This window comes from Macrosteles quadrilineatus, unplaced genomic scaffold (genome assembly GCF_028750875.1).
Source record: "Macrosteles quadrilineatus isolate MER2022 unplaced genomic scaffold, UCM_ALF_1.0 Scaffold_1__1_contigs__length_201487025, whole genome shotgun sequence".
Classification (NCBI taxonomy): Eukaryota; Metazoa; Arthropoda; class Insecta; order Hemiptera; family Cicadellidae; genus Macrosteles; species Macrosteles quadrilineatus.
The window spans coordinates 69641579-69663494 of record NW_026542594.1 but is presented as its reverse complement, the minus strand read 5'-3'; the positions used below and the strand labels follow the sequence as shown (position 1 = coordinate 69663494).

Below are 21916 nucleotides of genomic sequence, written 5' to 3'. Positions count from 1 at the left end.
GCGATTTATTACTAAATACGTTATTAGTTCGTAGTGTTAGTGTTAGTGAAGTTTGTGTGTGTGTATAACAGTAATCTTCATGCATTTTATTATGCATAAATATTACTGAATTGTGTGAAATAGTGTTCATAAAAGGTTATATTTTGTTAGCATCATGTCCTAAAATGACGATTCTGACATTCAGAGATTGTTGTACGAGCTATATATGCTATATAATGATTTACCCAAGGTGTTATACATTTTTATAAAGGTAAATGAATACACTACAACATGTTAATATTGGTTTGGGTGTAAAAAATTTGGTAAAAAAGTTATAGGCCTAGCCTATACTAAATACTGTATTTTGTTAGCATCATGTCCAAAAATGAAGATTCTGACATTCAGAGATTGTTGTACGAGCTATATATGCTATACTGTATAATGATTTACCCAAGGTGTTATAAATTTTTTTTATAAAGGTAAATGAATACACTACAACATGTATATATTGGTTTGGGTGTAAAAAATTTGGTAAAAAAGTTATATACTAAATACTGTACACTCCATTTTCTCGAAATGCGCAAAAAATTCAAAGTTCTGAAATTGATACAATAATCATAGGTGAAAATAACTTTTTACCATCATACTAATGACTTTTTTTGGATTCCTTACTTCATTAGCTTTACAAATATATACATATCATCAGCCTACATAATGTTTTACAACACAAACAAACACTGTATAGTTTACACTTATTTGCGGTTTTGCGGTTATTGTATTATTATGTCCCTATTACGTACCTACAAAAAAAATATTTCTAACATGTTATACATTTTTATGTAGGTAATTGAATACACTACAAGATTATTATGTTGGTTTGAAGTAAAAAAATTTGGTTCAAAAGTTGTATACTAAATACTGTGAATTTTTTTTCTCGCGAAATCGCAAAAATATAAAAAACATTATTTTATATACGTATGTTTATAGGTAAAAAATTATTTTTACCATAAACTTTATGACTTTTTTGATTCCTTACTTCATTAGCTTTACAAACATGTATATATCATTATTAGTATACACATATATTATATAACTTTTTACAACATAAACTAACACTGTACGGTTTTCAATTTTTTCGGTTCTCCGTTTGCCATTATATTTTGCCCCAAAAACTTATAAAAAAAATTTCCTAACATGTTATATATTTCTGTGTAGAGAATTAGATTGTCTACAAAATGTATATAATGAATTTCCCATAAAAAATCCGTCGAAAAAAAATACTGAGGCCGCTTTTGAAATTAAAAAAAAAATTCAAATTTTTTTATTTTTTTCACTTTACCGATAAAATACACTGTCTAAATCATTATGATATTACTATTTCTAGATTCTCCTGTTCTTTCCGAACAAAATGAATATGAGGTTGGCTAGGTTTACTTGTACGGTTGAATTTTTACGAATTTTCAAAAAAATGTCTGCAAAATCGCCAAAATGGGTTGGTCATTCCCCACTTCTAACATTGGCCACTGCTAGGGTTAAATGGTCCTGCGTAGTCCATGTGAACTCTTTCAAAGTTTTCCTTAGGGATTTCCCAAGGGTGAAAGACTTTTTTTGCCTGTTTTGACTGTAAAGCGCAAGCTGCACATGATCAAACTTTATTTTCAATGTCTTTGTCAATTCCGGGCCAATAACAGTGGAGTCTTGCGAGTCGATTCATTCTTACCATTCCTATGTGTGTTGCATGAAGCTCTTCTAAAACATGAGAGCGTAGTGATCTTGGAATGTATACACGTTCTCCTCTGAATACAATTCCTTGATTGGTTGAGTAGATTGGATAATTTGCACCTTCTTTTATTTGTTTCATAAGATCTTTCATTCCTGGATCGTACGCAGTTTCTTTTGAAATTGAATCACTCGTGATGTTGATTGATGAGATTTGAAGGATTGAATTTTGTTCTATTTCATCTACTTCTTTATTCAGTGCTGTGTCGATACCACGATGTTCCGTTGTTTGGAAAGTCCTGGATAGAAAGTCTACATTTTGGTGTTGTTCTGCTTTCCGATGTTTGATGTTGTATTCAAATCCTCTGAGGAAAACTGCATAGCGTAAAAGTCGACCAGCTGTCATTGGAGGAACATTCTTTGGGTGAAATATTCGTGTGAGTGGTTGATTATCTGTGATTAATTCAAATTTTCTTCCATAGAGATAGTTGAAAAATTTTCCAATAGAAAATACAATAGCAACTTTGCAATAGAGCAGAGCCAATAGTGCCCTTAGCAACACAAGTCAATGTTTTTGAAACTGCAGGGTCTTTTTCTCGGAAGGAAGGGTAGTAGAATGTAAACAAAAAACAATGAATCACTCTCACCAGCCAGGCCCGGGTTGCACTCAAGGTCATAGACTCTCCCCCTCCCCTCTTACACCACCCGGTTGCTCCAATTGCTAACAAAATTTTATAACGAAACAAGGAAGTAGAGACAAAAAGATATATTTCTTTATTCAAAAATATAAAACTGTTACAGATAATTTCCACAGAAATTAATTCATTGTAGTTTGTGTCTTGTAAATATTGTATTGGATCTTAGAAATATCTTCTTTTTTTTACTCAATCTAACTTAAGAAAAAAATAATTTTACTGATGAAAACTTTCATAATATTATAAAATATTTAGGCCTAACCTCTTTGTAGACTTGCTGATACTTGATACTTAAAAAAAAATGAAATAATGGTGACCATACAATGCCGAACTAGGATCAGAAGTGTTGTTTTGTTTTGTTACTGAATGACAAAAATGACAATAGGAAAATTAAAATACTAAAATATATTTTAAACTAGGTATGGAATAAACAATAAATAATTAAACTGGTACCTCTGGATAAATAGTCTTTCTTTTGACTTCGTTTTCTTTGCACTGTTGCGTCATGGCTTTTGTCAGTAGACGACTGGCTCTGGCTAGTGAAAGTACGGCAATTGCTCTGTTGTGTCTTCGTTCTTAAACGTGAGCAAACTTAATATTTAATTCTAATTTTAACGTTTTAATTCCTCTGTAATAATATATATATATATATATATATATATATATATATATATATATATATATATATATAAAAGAGTGTTTCTTTGAAAATAACTTATTATAACTTTGAAAATAGGCTAATTATTATTTTTTTGGCCCGACCCGATCTTGGCCCGAACAAATCTCTGACCCGACCCGGTCTCTCGGGTCTTACGCTGGCCCGACCCGACCCGAAAAAAATCGGGGACCTGCAGACCCCTAGTCTTTTCCGAGTCTGGCATAAGCTGGCCATTTTCAATAAAATGTCCCAAGAAAGTTATCTTTGTATTTGCAAACACACACTTCTCACGATTCAAAGTGATACCTGTTTCACACAGACGAGAGAGAACACTGTTAAGTCTTTTGTCGTGTTCTTCCTTTGTACTACCAAACACACATATGTCATCAGTTAAATTTACTACACATAACCTTCCAAACATGCAAACATTTTCCTTTGAAAATGTTCAGGAGCTGAGCTGATCCCTAAAGGTAAACGCTTGAAATAAAATCTACCAAAAGGCGTTATAAAAATTGTCAACTTGGCACTTTCACTGTCAAGGCCTACTTGCCAGAAACCACTGTTCGTGTCAAGTTTCAAAAATATTTTTGCTCCTGCCATCTGAGCTAAGGTCTCATCCACAGATGGCAAAATAAGTCTTTCTCTCTCTACATATTTGATGAGCTCTGTAAAATCAACACACAACCTTACTGAGCCGGACTTTTTAGGTACAACAAGCAAGGGAGAGCACCACTCTGTTGGTTCTGTGACAGGTGCTATCACATCAGCTTTTACCAATTTACCAAGCTCAATCTTAACTTTATCCCTGAACGATATAGCGATCCTTCGTGGCGTCTCAATAGAAACTGGGTTATAATCAGTTTTTAACATGATCGTATAGGGCTCGGTAAACCTCCCTACACCTGAAAAAAGCTTTGGATATTTTGCTTCCCACTCGTTTCTTAAACTCACTTCACTAATGTCCTTAAGCAATGAAAATGCTAATATCCCTGTCCTCCCTAAGAGGGGCTCTTTCTGGCTGCTTAGAATGAACACTTCCTCCATATGATCTATATCATCTTTCTTTAAGCTAACGATTGACTTACCAATTACTTTAAGTGGTATAAAATCAGGACCTTTCAACTTGATACTAGTTTTTTTCAATCTTAAGATTGAAAATCTGTGCATGTTGAATGCCAATACAGCTGACATCAGCACCAGTGTTAATTTGGAAGTTAAGATAATCTGTCTCATTAACCAAAAGTTATACATAAAATGGCTGGGACTAACTTATATTTGGTACCCTTTCATAAATCGTAACAGAACTTAAAGCAAATGGATAAACTTTCCTAGATGATGGTTCAGATTTAACCTCTTGATCTACTAAATTGAAACTTTTACGTTTACATGCCCGACTAAAATGGCCCTTTAATCCGCATTTGAAACAAAAACTTTATCAACTGCCAGACACTTTTCCTTGGAATGAAACTGATTTGATTTGAACCATACCGACTAAATTTCTGACTATTGTGATTAAATGCTGAGGCCTTACCAAACTGCTGTGTGTCGCTGGTTTTACCAAACCTTGATGAAAACGTCTTTCTTGTTTCCATGACTGATGTTTCGCTTATCACTTCCGAGTCAGCAGCCTGTTGTTCCATCACTTCTGCTTGCCGTGCCGCTTGAACTGCCCCAGTCAACGTTATCCCATCTTTTAATTGTAGGTGTTTGGATAAACTCTTATTAGACATTCCTGTAACAAGCTTATGAGGTATCATTTCATCATTAAAATGTCTACTCTTACAATTGCTGCATGACCATTCACATTTCTCTGATATTTGATGTAAATCATTATGTAAGAATCAACCTTCTCGCCTGGACATTGGTCTTTCTGTAGAAACATAGCTCGATGGTTAAAATATATTCTTCTTGGTACAAAAATAATCATCAAAAGTTTTCACTACCATATCAAATGAAACCCTTTTTTCCTTAGACATGCCTAGTGACGTTAAAAGTTCGTCAGCTTCTTGGCCCATGCAGTACAGTAACATGTTCACCTGCTGATCATCAGATTTTAAAGCCAACCCAGTAGCTTTACGGAACATTCCAAATACTTTTATCCAGTTTAGCCATGTTGCTGGATCTTGGAAGTTAAAAGGATCAGGAGGTTTGACCTGATACATAGGTTCTTGCCTAGATTTAGCTTCTTCGCTCATTTTCGTATTCAGAACAGAGTTTAAAATATCTTTCAGTACTTCTGGTGTCAATTCCATTGTAAAATATTCTTCTTCAGCCTAAACGCTGCCACCATGTAAAGATAGAATAAAACTATTTCTTCTAAGAACTTTTATTCAACATTCAACTAACTTAAAATTAAAAACAAGTTAACAACATAGTAACCTCTGGTAACCATAGTCATATGAGTAAACATAAAAATAATTACTAAATCACATGTCATTTCATTAGAAGAACGGTTTATTTTTCATACCTCAATGAATGGTCAGGAATTAGGAAGCTTTTCTATTTTAATTATCACGGCTCAGACTAAAAGCGCACTGAGTGTAAAAGCAATATTCATTAAATTTTCCAGAGAAAGGCATTGATAGCAGAGAAGGAATGCTACTTGAATGAAAAAGTGTAGGTTCAACAACAAAATTTTAACAGCTTTCACCGTTTTCTTTTACAACTAGTTTAGCTTTAGATCCGCTGTAACAGACCTGGGGCTCTGGAGATCCATATATTCTAGGCTCCACACTAGATTGTTATCTTCCCTTAAACCACTTACAGAGTGTATACCAACAGAGGAAACCGGTAAAATCCTTGAACTAAAATAGAGACCCAGAAAAAAACAGGGGATAATGTGGGATTTTTGAAGCCATTCCGGGATTTTAATTTCAGCCATGAATAACTAAATTCGCCGTGATCGCAGAAGACTATAGTGGGAGACGACGATAATAATCTACAAAACGCGCGATATGTTCAGGATTTTGCCATGATCGCAGATGAGGATGATAATTTTCCTAGACCGACAAAATATACAACTTCGGAAGATATTTAGGATTTTGCAGTGATCGTAGATAAAGATGATAACCTTAGGTGAGATTTCAGGATTATGCTGCCGATGCAATGCACTATTTTATAGTAGCACTCATAACTTCACTAAACTCCTCAACTAGGTAGATAGTACATATAAAATATGGATCTACTTTTTGGCACAATAAGGAATAAGGCCTCCCGGCATAACCTTGTGACAATGTTGAAGTTGAATCTAATTTTTCTAATGATGCGTAATGAAACTGAACGTTTCAAAATGATTAGGTTACCTATTTATTTTGTACTAAAAATAAAAATTTAAAAAATACATCTAAAGGTGTGACTGAATGATACAGCATTGTTTAGTATAATTAATTTTGTTTTGGCAGGACATACGCGTGTGGGTTGTCTGAGTCTGACCTGACTGTCTGGCATCTTGAAAATGTAGATTGTGTTGTGCTATATCATCTGCAGAGAGAACAGCTGAAGCTAAACAAAGGCACCGCAGCTGTTTTTAACTAAATAGTTTCTAAGTTGGCTACTTAAGTTGTTAGCCGTGATTACAAAACTAATACTGTAGCTATAAAGTAAATAAAGTAAAAATAAATGTTGGGTTTCGTTATCGGAATCGACTTTTTGCAATCTAGTCTTGATTCCGATACCCATGTCCAAGTATCAGTGGTATCAATAATCGACACATCCCTAACTAAAATTCATTTTAGAGGTTTAAATTTGTTTTACAGTATATATGCATCAGGACGTAATTGATGCATCTGTTCCAATTTGATGCATCGTGATTTCGATGCATGCTAAATTGGATCCTGATTTGATTCATCAGATCAAAATTTCAATGTTCTAAGTTTAATTTATTTTTACATGTTCTATGTATTACAAGCTAAACTCTGCAAATTGTTTAATATTATAAAGAAGTAGCCTAAATCCTTCCTCTATTAAAATACATGAAACATGTAAAAATAAACTTTGAATAAGGCTCATTTAACATGCAGCATATCATAATTTTGAACAGCCATGATTTTTTGTAGGATCATCCATTTTTTGATTTTAGCCAATTTCCCATTTAGGGAATAAGCTATTACCGTAGTACTCATGATAAGACCTGGACCTGGGACCGATATATTTTTTTGTTTTGAGGTCCCTAGCGGCCAAAAACACTATCCGTTCAAATTATATATATACAGTGAACAGGTTTTTACGAACCCAGCGTGCTAATTCCAAAATATAGTGATTGTAAAAAACTAAACCTTAAACATTTAGAAGCAGTTTTTAGGTCACTAGAAGGTTTTTTTTTGTTATTAACAGTCGTATCATGATCCCTTCCATATCCGTTCGTGGTGGATACCTTCCATATCCTCATGTCTCAGGTTTAGTTACCTTCTGGACAACCAGAAAAAAAATCTTGTCTCTTGTTTGTATTTGTTATGTTACAAAATGTAAACATCACTCACTTACAACCATGTGTGAAGTGACAGCAATATTTACTTAGGCACACTCTATGGTGCAAAATAGCCGAAACAGCTGCGGCAATTATTATTGCCAACCACAAAAACAAAATAACCCATTTGTAATGCAGTGTAATGTTTATTAGCGTATTATAAACATTGTGTATCAATTGAATTCGCTTTTTGGACGGATATATCCGTCTTTATCCCAGAAAAGAAATTTCTCGGGACGGATATATCCGTTTTCAGCCCGGAAAGTAAACAGAGATTGACGGATATATCCGTCCATAGCCCTGGAAGGGTTAAATTTTTACTTCAACTTCAACTATTTAACTTTTATTTATAACTGTAGTTGAATCAAAACTTTGACTTCAAAAGATTGTTCCAACTTGCACTTTGTTGACAGCTGACTTTGGTGCAAGGGGACATCACTGGCATGACAGCTGAGGCTTTAGTCCATCCAACTAATGCAATTCTAGCCATGATGGGAGAAGTAGGCCAGGCCTTAGAAAGAAAAGGAGGCAAAGACTTTTTGCAGGTATAATAACTTAACTTAAGTAATTTTGGTCCGATTTTGATGAAATTTGACATGAATGTCTAGAGCTGGATAAACCTTAATTAGCTCGCAAACCAGCAAGATCGGTTCAATGGAACAGGTGTTAAATGTTTTTTTAGCGAATTTATGAATTAATTTATACATATATATATATATGTGTCCTTTAGCGCGATCGATAACTCAAGCAAAAATGATCCAATTTTGATAAAATTTGGTACAAACGTGTAAACCTACGTTTATTCAAACGAGTTCGCGATCCAGCATAATCGGACCATGGAAAGGGGGGTTTATGGGGGGTTTTAAAGGGTAAAAATGGGGTTTTTCCATTTTTGAACCTAAAAACAACAAATTTTGCAATTTCTTTTCAAACCGTTTTGTAGAGCTTAAAAAAAGAAATAATTTAGTATTTTGAAGCGCTGTTGTATGCCTAATGGTCACAGAGAAAATTCTAAAATAGTGTAATTTAAAATTCCCATGTTATTCTTATGGAGAAAATGAAAATTGTTGTAGTTTACTTGTTTATGAATATATATTGATAACATTTGGCAAATTTAATTATTTCATTCTATACTATTGACGTATGGTCAAAAAACACTTTTTAGCTTCCCTGTAGCAGCAAACCTCAGCACTCATTAAATCTGATGTTATTTGAACTAGCTGTTACCATAGATAAAACATACTCCCTTAGTAGATTTCTCATCCTTATGGAACAGCTGAAGACAATTTTATTGTTAGTTCTGTACGGTTTTCTGTAGAGGTCGTGTTTTGTTTACAATTTGTTTCCCGTTATTACAGCCATTTAAAACCTCGTTTAACCAAATAATACGATCTAATCATAAACAATAACCTGTCCCCTAGTTATATAACCAAACAGTAAAGCACAAATCAAGAAATTAACCCTAAAATAATAGAAACAAAGTTTCGTCGACACTAGCGCCCATGTGTCACGTACATGAACTAGATACGAAAAACGTGCTTCAAAATTTACAATGGGATGAGAAGTCTACTTGTGTTGGTTAGTCTATGCTGTTACCCACGGGCTTTACCCCGTTTGACTTCATAAGTATTAATAAAATTATTGATTGGTTAAGTTAAGCTGAAATAAACCAAATAGAATAGGTACAGTAATACAAACAAATAAATACAGCTGAGGTATTAAACATTAGGTATATGGAAAGTTCCCTTTAGAAAGGAATTACGATCTTAAAGGTCAATTTATGAAACAATGGATAGTTTTGCGCAAGGTTTCTCGTCATGACGAACATTTTAAGTATATGGTTTATGGGGGTGTGACTTGTAGTTTTCTCAAAAGTTCATGGGTACTTTTGGCTTTATACAGTAGAGCCCCTCATATCCGGCCACCATGGGACCAAGCCCCTGGCCGGATAACGATTTGGCCGGATAAACCAACCTACTATGAAAATTACAATTCATAATAGGTAATCAAAATATGCAGTCAAAAGTATCATTCCAGTCTGTTCTGGGATTAAAAATAAAATAAAAAAAGTTTGTAAAAAGACAACAAATTATTTGTAGGTTAAAGTTGTTAAGCAATGAAGCACGTACAGTACAAATATGATGATTCCAGGTAACAAAAGGTATTAAATGGTGGTAAAAATGACAATAAATTGGACTTGAAGATCGTTATAGGACTTAAATGGTACATGCATTTCAACTTTACATTCTTATCCATTTTGTGAAATACAAAGATTAATGTAGGTACTGTACTGTACTAACCCCGCTTTGGAAATAATCAACCAACTGATCAGAGGTTAGGGCTCAGAGGTTAGTATATAGTGACTCAGCAAATAAATGTATAAACAAACAGATAAATAATGAGAACAATTTGTTTGATGACTTGAGCAGTCACAAAGACTAGGTAGTGCTTGCATCTAAACGTCTGTAATCTGTGAGAAAAAATTTTGATATTGACTTCCTGGAAGAGGCCGGATAAACAGAGGACCGGTAAAACCAAGGCCGGATATGAGGGGTTCTACTGTATATAGACTAGTGTACCTCAATTGCGAATCATTACAGGCGTTATGTTAAAACAAATAACAGTCATAATTTCCGATGACTTTATAAGAGTCGACTCAAAGATTATGGAAATATTGGAAATACTCAAGATGTACACAGCAGTTAGATATAATCAAAATTTTTTGTAAATATCTTATCTTTTTTCAAAAGCTGACCTTGTTTTTTAGTGTTTTCTACAAATTTTCCCCACTCATAGCCGCATTAGGTTGTCTATAATAACGATTATAAATGAAAAAAAAAACATTATTTCTATTTCTTCTACTGTACTTGGTTGTGTTCTATGACTTTCCTGTTTCCATTGTTTGCAAATCGGCTCTTTCAATTATTGCTCAAGAAATGTAGCACAGTGTTAATTCAGTTTTATTTTTAGTATAACAAATTGTCCAGTATTTCTCACTTTTTGCCATTGTAATTTTAAAAATTACACCAACCAAGTATCGTCTACTACAGATGCAATACGCCAAAGAATATCGTCTACGTGCAATCTCCAAGAAGTGGTAAAAAAGGCAGAAACCAACCCACACAATAGATATAAGCTAGCTCCATAAGAAATAATTTTAAGAGTTACTGTGATATTAGGATTTTCCACTGATTTGGTAATATAAAATTATATTGCAAAACATGGAACGATTCAGAAGAAAATCAATTTTAAAATCAGAAAAAACCCATTGATTTTGTCAAATTTAGTAAATCACAATTTAAATATTAACAGCTGTTTCATTCAAAAGTAGTGTAAATGTATGCATATGGTCGTAATGTAAACAAATCTGAAGAGGGAACTTTAAAGGCCACTGGGGCAGAGCCCCAAGGGAATTTACCACGCTTCTCTTTTGATGGCTCATCTACAGACCAAGACCTTTCTTTAGAGACCCCTACCGAGTTTCTAAACTCAGCCGTTCTCTCAAATTAGCTGTCACAAAGAAAAACAGTTTCAAATTAATATATAGATAGGGAATAAATATGTCTTATTTATGGAAATATTTTTGGAAAAATGTAATCAGACAAGTTGAAATTTGTTTAGTCTGCAGGATTGCCAGGGGTATATTTTTTTTGTTTTTTTTTTGGGTGGGGTTTATGGTATTATCTACTCCCAGCTACTACAGCCTGTTGACCTGTGGGGTATGCACTTGACCAAAAGATTTCCTCCTCTTCTAACGTACAATCTTGGCTCGTGCATTAACGGATGGTAAAATAAATTGAGTTCTGTTGGTTGTCTTTTTGCTGAAAGCTATGAATAAAAAAAGTAGTTCCCTACAGGGAACTTGCCCAATAACTTCTTTGGTACTCCTTTTCTGTCTGTAAGAAACTGTGCCAGTCATCCATGTCATGTTTTCATACAAAATTCTAGCCAATATATTTGTTGTGAAAAGATTGTCAAGGTATAAAGTGTATCCTTTATTTAGAAAAATATCCCATCTCCAACAATATTTTACTACTGAGTAGCCTTGCCCCAGATGCTGAATTTATTCTCTGTTGTCCTAATATTTTGCTCCTTTATAGCTCTAACATTTCTAACAGTAGTTTGTCAAATCATCACCAATAACCCATAGTTTTATCCCCTATCTGTGGTGTTTTTTTAGCGAATTGCCCACAGGGAAGTAGCTATTACCGTAGGTGGCATGGTAAGACCTAGGCCCGGGACCAATTTACTTTTTCATTTTGATGTCTCCAGAGGCCAAAAACACCATACGTTCAAATTTATATATATATATTAGGGATGGACGGGATTGAATTTTTAGTTCGGGACGGGACGGGACGGGATTTTTATTTCCTTCCCGATTTTCGGGACGGGACGGGACGGGATTTTTCCTGTGCATTAAAGTCTTGAGTATTGCAGTTGCCAAAAAAAGACATACAAAATCAATTTTTACCGTTTGTGGTACTGATCTATAAAAACCAAAAAAATGGGTAACAATATACAGGTACCTATAGAAACTTGTGACTCGCGGTCACGGTGAGATCGTCAGTAGGATTCCACGGTCACGGCGCGATCGTCGGTAGGACTCCACGGTCACGGCGCGATCGTCGGTAGGACTCCACGGTCACGGCGCGATCTTCGGTATGACTCCGCGGTCACGGGGTGATCGTCGGTAGGACTCGCGGTCACGGCATGATCGTCAGTATGACTCATGCTCACGGCGCGATCGTCGGTGGGACTCCACGGTCACGTCGTGATCGTCGGTATGACTCCGCGGTCACGTCGTGATCGTCGGTATGACTCGCGGTCACAGCGTGATCGTCGGTAGGACTCCACGGTCACGGCGCGATCGTCGGTAGGACTCCACGGTCACGGCGCGATCGTCGGTATTACTCCGCGGTCACGGGGTGATCGCCGGTATGACTCGCGGTCACGGCATGATCGTCGGCATGTCTCCGCGGTCACGGCGCGATCGTCGGTAGGACTCCATGGTCACGGCACGATCGTCGGTAGGACTCCGCGGTCACGGCGCGATCGTTGGTATGACTCGCGGTCACGGCGCGATCGTCAGTAGGATTCCACGGTCACGGCGCGATCGTCGGTAGGACTCCACGGTCACGGCGCGATCGTCGGTAGGACTCCACGGTCACGGCGCGATCTTCGGTATGACTCCGCGGTCACGGGGTGATCGTCGGTAGGACTCCGCGGTCACGGCGTGATCGTCGAAATGACTTCGTCTCCTGCGTTCGCGGACCTATCGCTCGCAATAGCGGCGTCATCGGCACTAGCGAAGCGGCAAAATCGCCGACGAACGGACCAAATCCCGTCCCGAAAAATTCCCGATTAAAATGTAATCCCGTCCCGATAATCGGGAATATTTTTTTCCCGAAAAATTCCCGAAATTTCGGGACCCGTCCATCCCTAATATATATATATATTTATTTATTTATATATGTCTGTGAACACGATAACTTGAATAATTTTTGTACGATTTTGATGAAATTTGGTTTGAAGGTGTAAGGCGGCGGGATAAATTTGAATGAGTTAGCGAACCAGCATGATCGGACCATGGGAATGAGGTTTGGGGGGTTTACGGGGTAAAAATTGGTTTTTCTAAGTTTTGACCCTATAAACACAAAATATATCAATTTTTCTCCAGACCTTTTTAAAGAGCTTAAAATACTAATAATTTAGAATATCAAAATGTTTTTGTAAGATGACTGTTACGGAGAAAATTCAAAAATATTTTCACTTGCAATTTACATGTTATTCTTATGGAGAATATTGTAAAAAAATATTGTAGTTGGCTTGTTTATGGATATATTTTATTTTGATAAAAAACATGTAAATTTATTTATTTTATCCTACTAAATTATTATTTTTTTACTAAAAAAACACTTTTTTACCCTCACTGTAGCAGCAAGCCTAGATACATAAAACCTCAATTAAATACATTTAGTTGAAAATCAATTCAGGCAAATGGAAATTCGCTTAGTCGGCAGGTTTGTTGCGGCAGGGGTATTTATAAGATACTGAGTGAGAGCAACTCACTTTTTTGTGAGGTGGCTTAGTGTAATTACCGTTACCTGACGGATAAAAGCATTAAATTTGCTATGAAGGTACCTTATGGTATTTTAATACTCTTGTTCCTAATCCAACAAACCTGTACTGGACATTGCGCAAAAATGGTAAAACCAATTGACTTAAAATTTGGTATGGACTGTTGGTATCATATTTCAACATTTATATCTATTTGCATTCCAATTTCTGTAGGCCTCCTTTCTATTGATCTTCCATTTCCATTGTTCTTTTGTAATAATGATTTTTTTTTAAGACATATTTACTAAATGACATTTTATTAGTTAGTATTTACTTAATCATACAGGTCAACGACGCGTACAGTATCACTTGTTTTAAACTCCCGAATAATCTGGTAAAAATTTTCATATTGGAAACGAGTCACCCTGCAAAGAATAGTATCCAATTCTCTAATACGAGCATTGAGCAATGCCTGTTTGTTTGCAAAATTTATCTCGATATCCAGAGGAAGGATTTCGCTGAAAGTTTGGGACTAGGTGCTTTTGGGACTAGAAAATCGATTGGTGAAAACTAATACCTTAAGAAAACTTGTTTTTTGCTAAAAAACTCATATAAAATTAAAATTTGAAAATTGTATCGTTAGTCTAATGGAGTTTCAAATTAAAATAAAATAACTTGAGACATTAGATGAAACCATCTGACGATATGTCAATGTAAGAATCACATGGCAAGTTTCAATGTTGAATGAAGATTGATAATACAAACTGTTACATAGAAAATAAATCCTGTTACTTTAACCCTAGCAAAGCTCAATCCCCAGATATTTTCAATAATACGACATTGATTTCACTATAAAGATTGATAATACTGTACTAAAAACTGTTACAGAAATTAGAAAAGGAATCCTGTTACTTTAACCTTAGCAAAGCTCGGTCCCTAGATATTTTCAATATTACAATCTTTATTTCACTAGATTTAAATTAGGTTTTAGCTAGGTGGTAAAATGCAATTTAAGCATTTATTCAAAGATTAACTTACTTTTCTTTAAATATGTTTGGATGGCATGCAATTTTCTCAATACAAACAAGGAGTGAATACGGATGCAATCTTACCTTTTCTGAGGGATGTTCTGTACTGATTTGTTAACTTCAAGAGATGAACTGCTATGTTACATGAATTTTGTAATATAATTTTTATACACAAAGCCATATGAAATAGAAGACAAAATATACAAGTCAACAATTAGCTGAAAGTGGTAGTAATCACATTGGTATACCGCAAAACATAACATATAACATCAACAAAATACAACAATAGAACGCAACATTAATTGTGTGCTAAAAATTAAAAACAGTTGTTTACAGACCTATGACATTTGCTTAATGTCTGTGGACAGTGTGCGGTATAAATATTAAATCTAGTGATGGGTCGGTATTTAATGTCAAATGTCGGTTCCACTGGTTCTTGGGAAAAGTACCGGGACCGAGAATCGATGGTGAAATGTCGATATCAATACCTTTGGTACCAAGTTAATGGGTTAAATTTGTATTTATTCATTATTGAAATTAAAATTGCCAACCAATATGATTATTTCACTTAAGACTATTTGAAAGGGCATATTTATCATAAAATACTATCCATAGTAGGCTATAGGATGATTACGTCAGTGTTAGTTGGTCAAGTTGTCGTCTTTATCGTCAGCTGATAGGGTGGTGCAATCATCAACATCAATTGCTCCACCATCTTCAAGCAGAAGACAGAAGGCAAGCTTAATAAAGACTTGATCAAATAAATAATTTATTTTGACTCAACAAAATTATGACACTACAGTAAAACCTTTTTAATCCGAACTAATTGGGACTGGGGGTAGTTCAGGTTATTGTATAGTTTGAATTACAGAACATATTGTTGTTTTTACATAATTATAGCTAAAATGGCTCTTAATTGTTACAGGAAAAGTGAAAAAATTCTTTATGAAGTAAAATACAGTGTTTATTTAATACAGTAGTAAACATAGTTTGAATAATCATGACTGTACATAACAATAGAAACAATTACGGTGCGTACGTATACAATATATAACTACTGTAATGTGTCTAGAGTACAGTTCAATGAGGCGTTCGGATTACGGGATTAAAGAGGTTCTACTTTACATGAAAACCATCCTTTCCTAATCTGATGTTTATTATTAGTAACATTAACCCTTTAGAGACCAACCCTATAGTATATGACACGCTGCTCAGGACCAGGGCACTTTTAACAGTTTCTTCAATGTTATAGAAAAATGATATAACTTTTTAATATCAGCCCTCTTAAACATTTCTTGCATGCTATTCTAGATCTTTTTAAATTTTCTGAATTTACCAACATTTTATTTTATTTTTTGGTTTTGTTTTGAGTTAATTGTTGATTTAAACTGCCGATATATTGGAAGTTAATCTTTTTTAAAAAAAATACTAACTTCCTAAATATCGGAAGTTGGTCTCCACAAAAAATCGGAAAGGTTAATAATAGTTACTAAAAAATTATTTTATTTTATTCATATATTTCTTTATTTGACTTTGTTTTGTACAAACTATGGAAATACAGAAGCAACATATACAGCACTGAATGTCCGACTCGAACCTCAAACTCAGTCAAGTTCACTCTAACTGTTTGACTCAGTCCAGTCCAGTCAGTGGTTGAATTAATATTTGTATGTCCAATGGTTAAATGTTGGGGTACTCATGGTTTCGACAAATCATATTGCATTGCATTTGATATGTAACCACTGCGATAAATGGTAACAATGTGCATTGCGCAAGATTAGTATTGCAAATTTCAAGTTAACGGGTAAAATTGATTTATTCATGGATGAGACTATGGCAATATGACAAACAGCCAAGCCTTCATTCAGCAAACCAAAAAGGGCTTTTTTGTTATTGTTTATAAGTTCTGTGGTTCGTACTTCATTTTGTATTTGTCTTTCTCTTTCCCAAACGATGAGGTGAGGAAGTTTAAATGTTGTTTAACGTTGTCTATCTAGTTTCATCAAAACTGAAGAAAGGGCCTTTGTTTTTGTCAGATTTCTTAAATAAAATTTATATATTGATGTGAATGGTTAAACTTGTTTTGTCTGTAAAAAGAAGTGAAAGTTTATCAGAAAAATGTAGAAGTAGGCCTACTATAAGTTGTTGAAATTCTTGATAATGGCTTCCCAAGTTTGGAGGTATTTTAAAACTGATAAAGCAAACAACAGATTTGCGAAATAAATTATATTATTTAATATGCTCTAGAGGTGGGGGGTCTACAAGCACTTTTTACTAGGGATGGACGGGTCCCGAAATTTCGGGAATTTTTCGGGAAAAAAATATTCCCGATTATCGGGACGGGATTACATTTGACTCGGGAATTTTTCGGGACGGGATTTGGTCCGATCGTCGGCGATTTTTCCGCTTCGCGAGTGCCGATAACGCCGTTATTGCGAGCGATAGGTCCGCGAACGCAGGAGACGAAGTCATACCGACGATCGCGCCGTGACCGCGGAGTCCTACGGACGATCGCGCCGTGACCGCGAGTCATACCGACGATCGCGCCGTGACCGCGAGTCATGACGACGATCGCGCCGTGACCGCGGAGTCATACCGACGATCGCGCCATGACCGCGAGGTCCTACCGACGATCGCGCCGTGACCGCAAGTCATACCGACGATCATGCCGTGACCGCGAGTCATAACGACGATCGCGCCGTGATCGCGGAGTCATGCTGACGATCGAGCCGTGATCGCGAGTCATACCGACGATCGCGCTGTGACCGCAAGTCATACCGACGATCATGCCGTGACCGCGAGTCATAACGACGATCGCGCCGTGACCGCGAGTCATAACGACGATCGCGCCGTGATCGCGGAGTCATGCTGACGATCGAGCCGTGATCGCGAGTCATACCGACGATCGCGCTGTGACCGCGAGTCATACCGACGATCGCGCCGTGACCGCGGAGTCATACCGACGATCGCGCCGTGACCGCGAGGTCCTACCGACGATCGCGCCGTGACCGCAAGTCATACCGACGATCATGCCGTGACCGCGAGTCATAACGACGATCGCGCCGTGACCGCGGAGTCATGACGACGATCGCGCCGTGACCGCGAGTCATACCGACGATCGCGCTGTGACCGCGAGTCATACCGACGATCGCGCCGTGACCGCGGAGTCATACCGACGATCGCGCCGTGACCGCGAGGTCCTACCGACGATCGCGCCGTGACCGCAAGTCATACCGACGATCATGCCGTGACCGCGAGTCATACCGACGATCGCGCCGTGACCGCGAGTCATGACGACGATCGCGCCGTGACCGCGGAGTCATGCTGACGATCGAGCCGTGTTCGCGAGTCATACCGACGATCATGCCGTGACCGCGAGTCATACCAACGATAACCCCGTGACCGCGGAGTCATACCGACGATCGCGCCGTGACCGCGAGTCATGACGACGATCGAGCCGTGTTCGCGAGTCATACCGACGATCATGCCGTGACCGCGAGTCATACCAACGATAACCCCGTGACCGCGGAGTCATACCGACGATCGCGCCGTGACCGCGGAGTCCTACCGACGATCGCGCCGTAACCGCGAGTCATACCGACGATCGCGCCGTGACCGCGAGTCATGACGACGATCGCGCCGTGACCGCGGAGTCATGCTGACGATCGAGCCGTGTTCGCGAGTCATACCGACGATCATGCCGTGACCGCGAGTCATACCAACGATAACCCCGTGACCGCGGAGTCATACCGACGATCGCGCCGTGACCGCGGAGTCCTACCGACGATCGCGCCGTGACCGCGAGTCATGACGACGATCGCGTCGTGACCGCGAGTCATACCGACGATCGCGCCGTGATCGCGAGTCATGACGACGATCTCGCCGTGACCGTGAGTCATACAGACGATAACCCCGTGACCCGCGAGTCACAAGTTACTATAGGTACCTGGAAATTGTTACCCATTTTTTGGTTTTTATAGATCAGTGCCACAAATGGTAAAAATTGATTTCGTATGTCTTTTTTTGGTAACTGCAATACAGTACTTTCTTTTTATGCACGGAAAAAAATCCCGTCCCGTCCCGTCCCGAAAATCGGGAAGGAAATAAAAATCCCGTCCCGTCCCGTCCCGAACTAAAAATTCAATCCCGTCCATCCCTACTTTTTACCTAAACCCACAATACACCCGGTACAGGCACTAAGCCTACAAAAAACCATCATCCCAAACCAAACTTTTGTTAAATCATTTTTTCAACAAGCCTGTAACTCTGTAGACCTCAAATGAATATGTTCTAAGTCCTATTTTCTAAAAAGTTAAGTTCAAAACGTCCTTTCCATATAAATACTTTTGTACTAAGTTCTAAATTTCCCTTAATAATGGAGCTTAAAATTAACCTAATGCAATTTATAGGTACAAAATGACTCAAAATTACTTCCTTCTAAATATTTAGTTAAATTTATTGGTTTAACAGTGAATCACTTCCACAAATAGGCCTATATTTAACACTTCAGGTATGGTTATTGTTTTGATTTGAATTTGTTTGGTTGTCAAAGTTTTGTTTGTACAAATAGCCTCAAGTTTTATTTTCTTAATCCCTTAATATAACCAACCAACAGTAATGAAAAATAATCAGTTTTTAAAATTGGTATATGGATATTTTGTTTTTTCAAATAAAACAGTTAAGTAGCATAATTTAAAATGAGGTACCGATGGTACCAAAACCGAGAACCGATTTTAGTTAGGAACTGATACCGAAACCTACATTGAAAAAGTGGTACCTACCCTTCACTAATTAAATCTAATACAAATTCTGCAACACAACATCATAAAATCTAGTTTATCTATATAATTAATACGCTACATGAAACTTTGTCGGTTAAACTCCTCCGCCATTTCTTAACCGATTTTATCCATTGACGTCTCATTGGAAAGAGCGTGTCGCGTAGATTTGCAAACTCACCTTACATTTTTGAAAAAGTCTCTTGGGCTCTGCCCCAGTGGCTGTTTAAGTTCCCATGTTATCCTTATGAAGGACGTAATTGTTTACATTTTGATCAGCTGTATAATTTAATTGCTGTTATTTATTTTTCAATTCAACGTCTTTTAAACTCATTGAAAATTATGATGGCTTTTATTTGTTTTTTATTTTAAATAACTACTTTACTTCTTTGCAATTGCTCGATTTCGAGCAACGTGTTTACTAGTTTTTATTATTCGTAGTAGTAGTTCCTCGTAAATATATATTCCCACGTGATTTTTTGAAAATTTTTAAGAACTCCAGTAGGCTCCTAGGCTAAAATTTATTAGTATCCTAAGGTAGCTTCATGTCAAATTTGGTGCTTTTATCCGCCAGATAACAATAAGTAAAGCCCTGAGCAACCTCACTATTTGTGCCAACCAGTGACTCGTCGCAGACAGCTTTTGGTGAGGTATGTAGTAATGATGAAATACCCCCGCCGCAGCAAACCTGGAGACTAAGCGAATTTCCATTTGACAGATTGGATTTATTTATTCCCGATTTAAATAGAATTAGTTTAACAAGTACTTAGGTTTGCTGCATCAGGGAGGGTAAAACTGCAAGATCGTTGACTATAAATCGATGATAAATAACTCCATTTTTTGAACAATTTGGGTTGTTAGTGATTTAGCAGTGTGCTTTAGGTACGTCCAATCAATAATAAATAATTCAAATGGAAACTGGTATTTCACTGAGGGTTCTTAGGTAAAAAAAAAGGATAACATAATTTAGAATTGAGTAAATATATCTAAAAGTAATTAAATTCCGGATCTAATATTTAATCAAATTTATTTTTTTTGATTGAGCGATACAGTATCTTAAACTTAACTGATTAAAACTATCAATATCTCAAATGAAAGCCTTTAGTTTACTTCTAGAAGTATTTTAAGACCAAGACATGTAAAATAACTTAAATGAAAAATGAGTTACGTATCATTGATTGCAATAAATACTAAAACAATTATAATTATTGTTGATTCGTGATTCAGCAGTGTGCAGGTAGTCCGATCTTAATAATCAATAGCTCAAATGAAAGCTGGTATTTCACTAAAGGTTTTTAGACCAAAACCAATAGGGTAATGTAATTAGAACTGCTGGAATACATCTTCAATTGAAGTAAAAAAATCTAATTTATATTTTTTTGTCGAGTCATACATTAGATAAATTAATGATGATGCTTGATGACAAATATGTGCTTGCATAGTTTATTTTAAGACTAACATTATGAAAATCGGTTGGGTAGAAGAGCCGAAAATCGGTTGGGTAGAAGAGCCAAACGAACTAGAAAAAAACCCAAATTTAACTCCTACAAGAAATGTACAGGGAGGTAGTTTGTGCATAGCTCGAAATTCGAAATATATATGTAAAAATGAATGCCGATGCTTGATGGCGAATCTGTGGTGTGTCCATACCTTTAGTTTAAGGCCAAAATTATGAAAAACGGTCTGGTAGAAAAGCTAAAAACCCGACTCGGAAAAGAAAAACCAATATTTTTTATCGATTGCAACAGTTGGTTTACCAGTATGCATAATCTAATCATACGAAACATGTGATAATAATTTAACAGCTTATTGTTATATTGTTATTAAACTTATTTTTGTTTGATTAAATGTTGTTGTTAACAATTTGCATTTGTGTTTAAAGTGTGTTATGTGCTTAATCTGTACCATTAATATTAGTGAGTTAAGTGGTGTATGGATTTCATAACCATTGTACTGTACTACTTACTACTTTTAGATACTAGAGACCGTTCCGTTGTATTTAACCACAACGGGCTCTGTTGCTAGTATAGAATTAATATTAATTGGAAATGTTCCACAATTTCTACAGTAATACTGGTCCGGTTATTAGCGTGTATTTAAAATTATTTTATGAAAAAGATTTAAATTGAATTTTATTATTACACTGTCCATTTAAAGAGAATTATAAAATAGACTATGGGATTATCAGTGCCGTATTTAGAATCGATGAGGCCCCCGGCAGCTCTCACCAGAGAGGCCCCTCTATATTCTGTTTCTTCAAAGGTTGGAACTTCAAGTTTTAGAAATACATGTGGTTTCGCTTCAATAACTTGATGAATTGACCCTATGTTTCCAAAATCTGATCGGCAAAAAGACCTTGGAGACTAGCTAATAAATGAGTATATTATTTTTTAAAATAATAATATTATGGGGCTTAGGTCGGCGCATTTTAAATTCTTTTCGGGTTGAGTATAAAATGTTGACCTTCGAGCAATGGATACAAATCAGTTAGTTTTAAATAAATAATTTAAAATTTATTTATTAATTTACTATAATCG

The 21916-nt window shown here is 36.5% G+C and overlaps 1 protein-coding gene across 2 annotated transcripts in view; it reads left to right on the top strand.

Annotated features, from left to right (window-relative positions):
• Positions 1-21916, top strand: part of LOC128983543 (core histone macro-H2A.1-like) — a 112418-nt gene that overhangs the window by 51643 nt on the left and 38859 nt on the right. For both annotated transcript variants that reach the window (XM_054402850.1, XM_054402851.1), the window contains exon 5: positions 7930-8061. In XM_054402850.1, coding sequence (XP_054258825.1) covers positions 7930-8061 — 132 coding nt within the window. The remainder of the gene's footprint in view (positions 1-7929; positions 8062-21916) is intronic.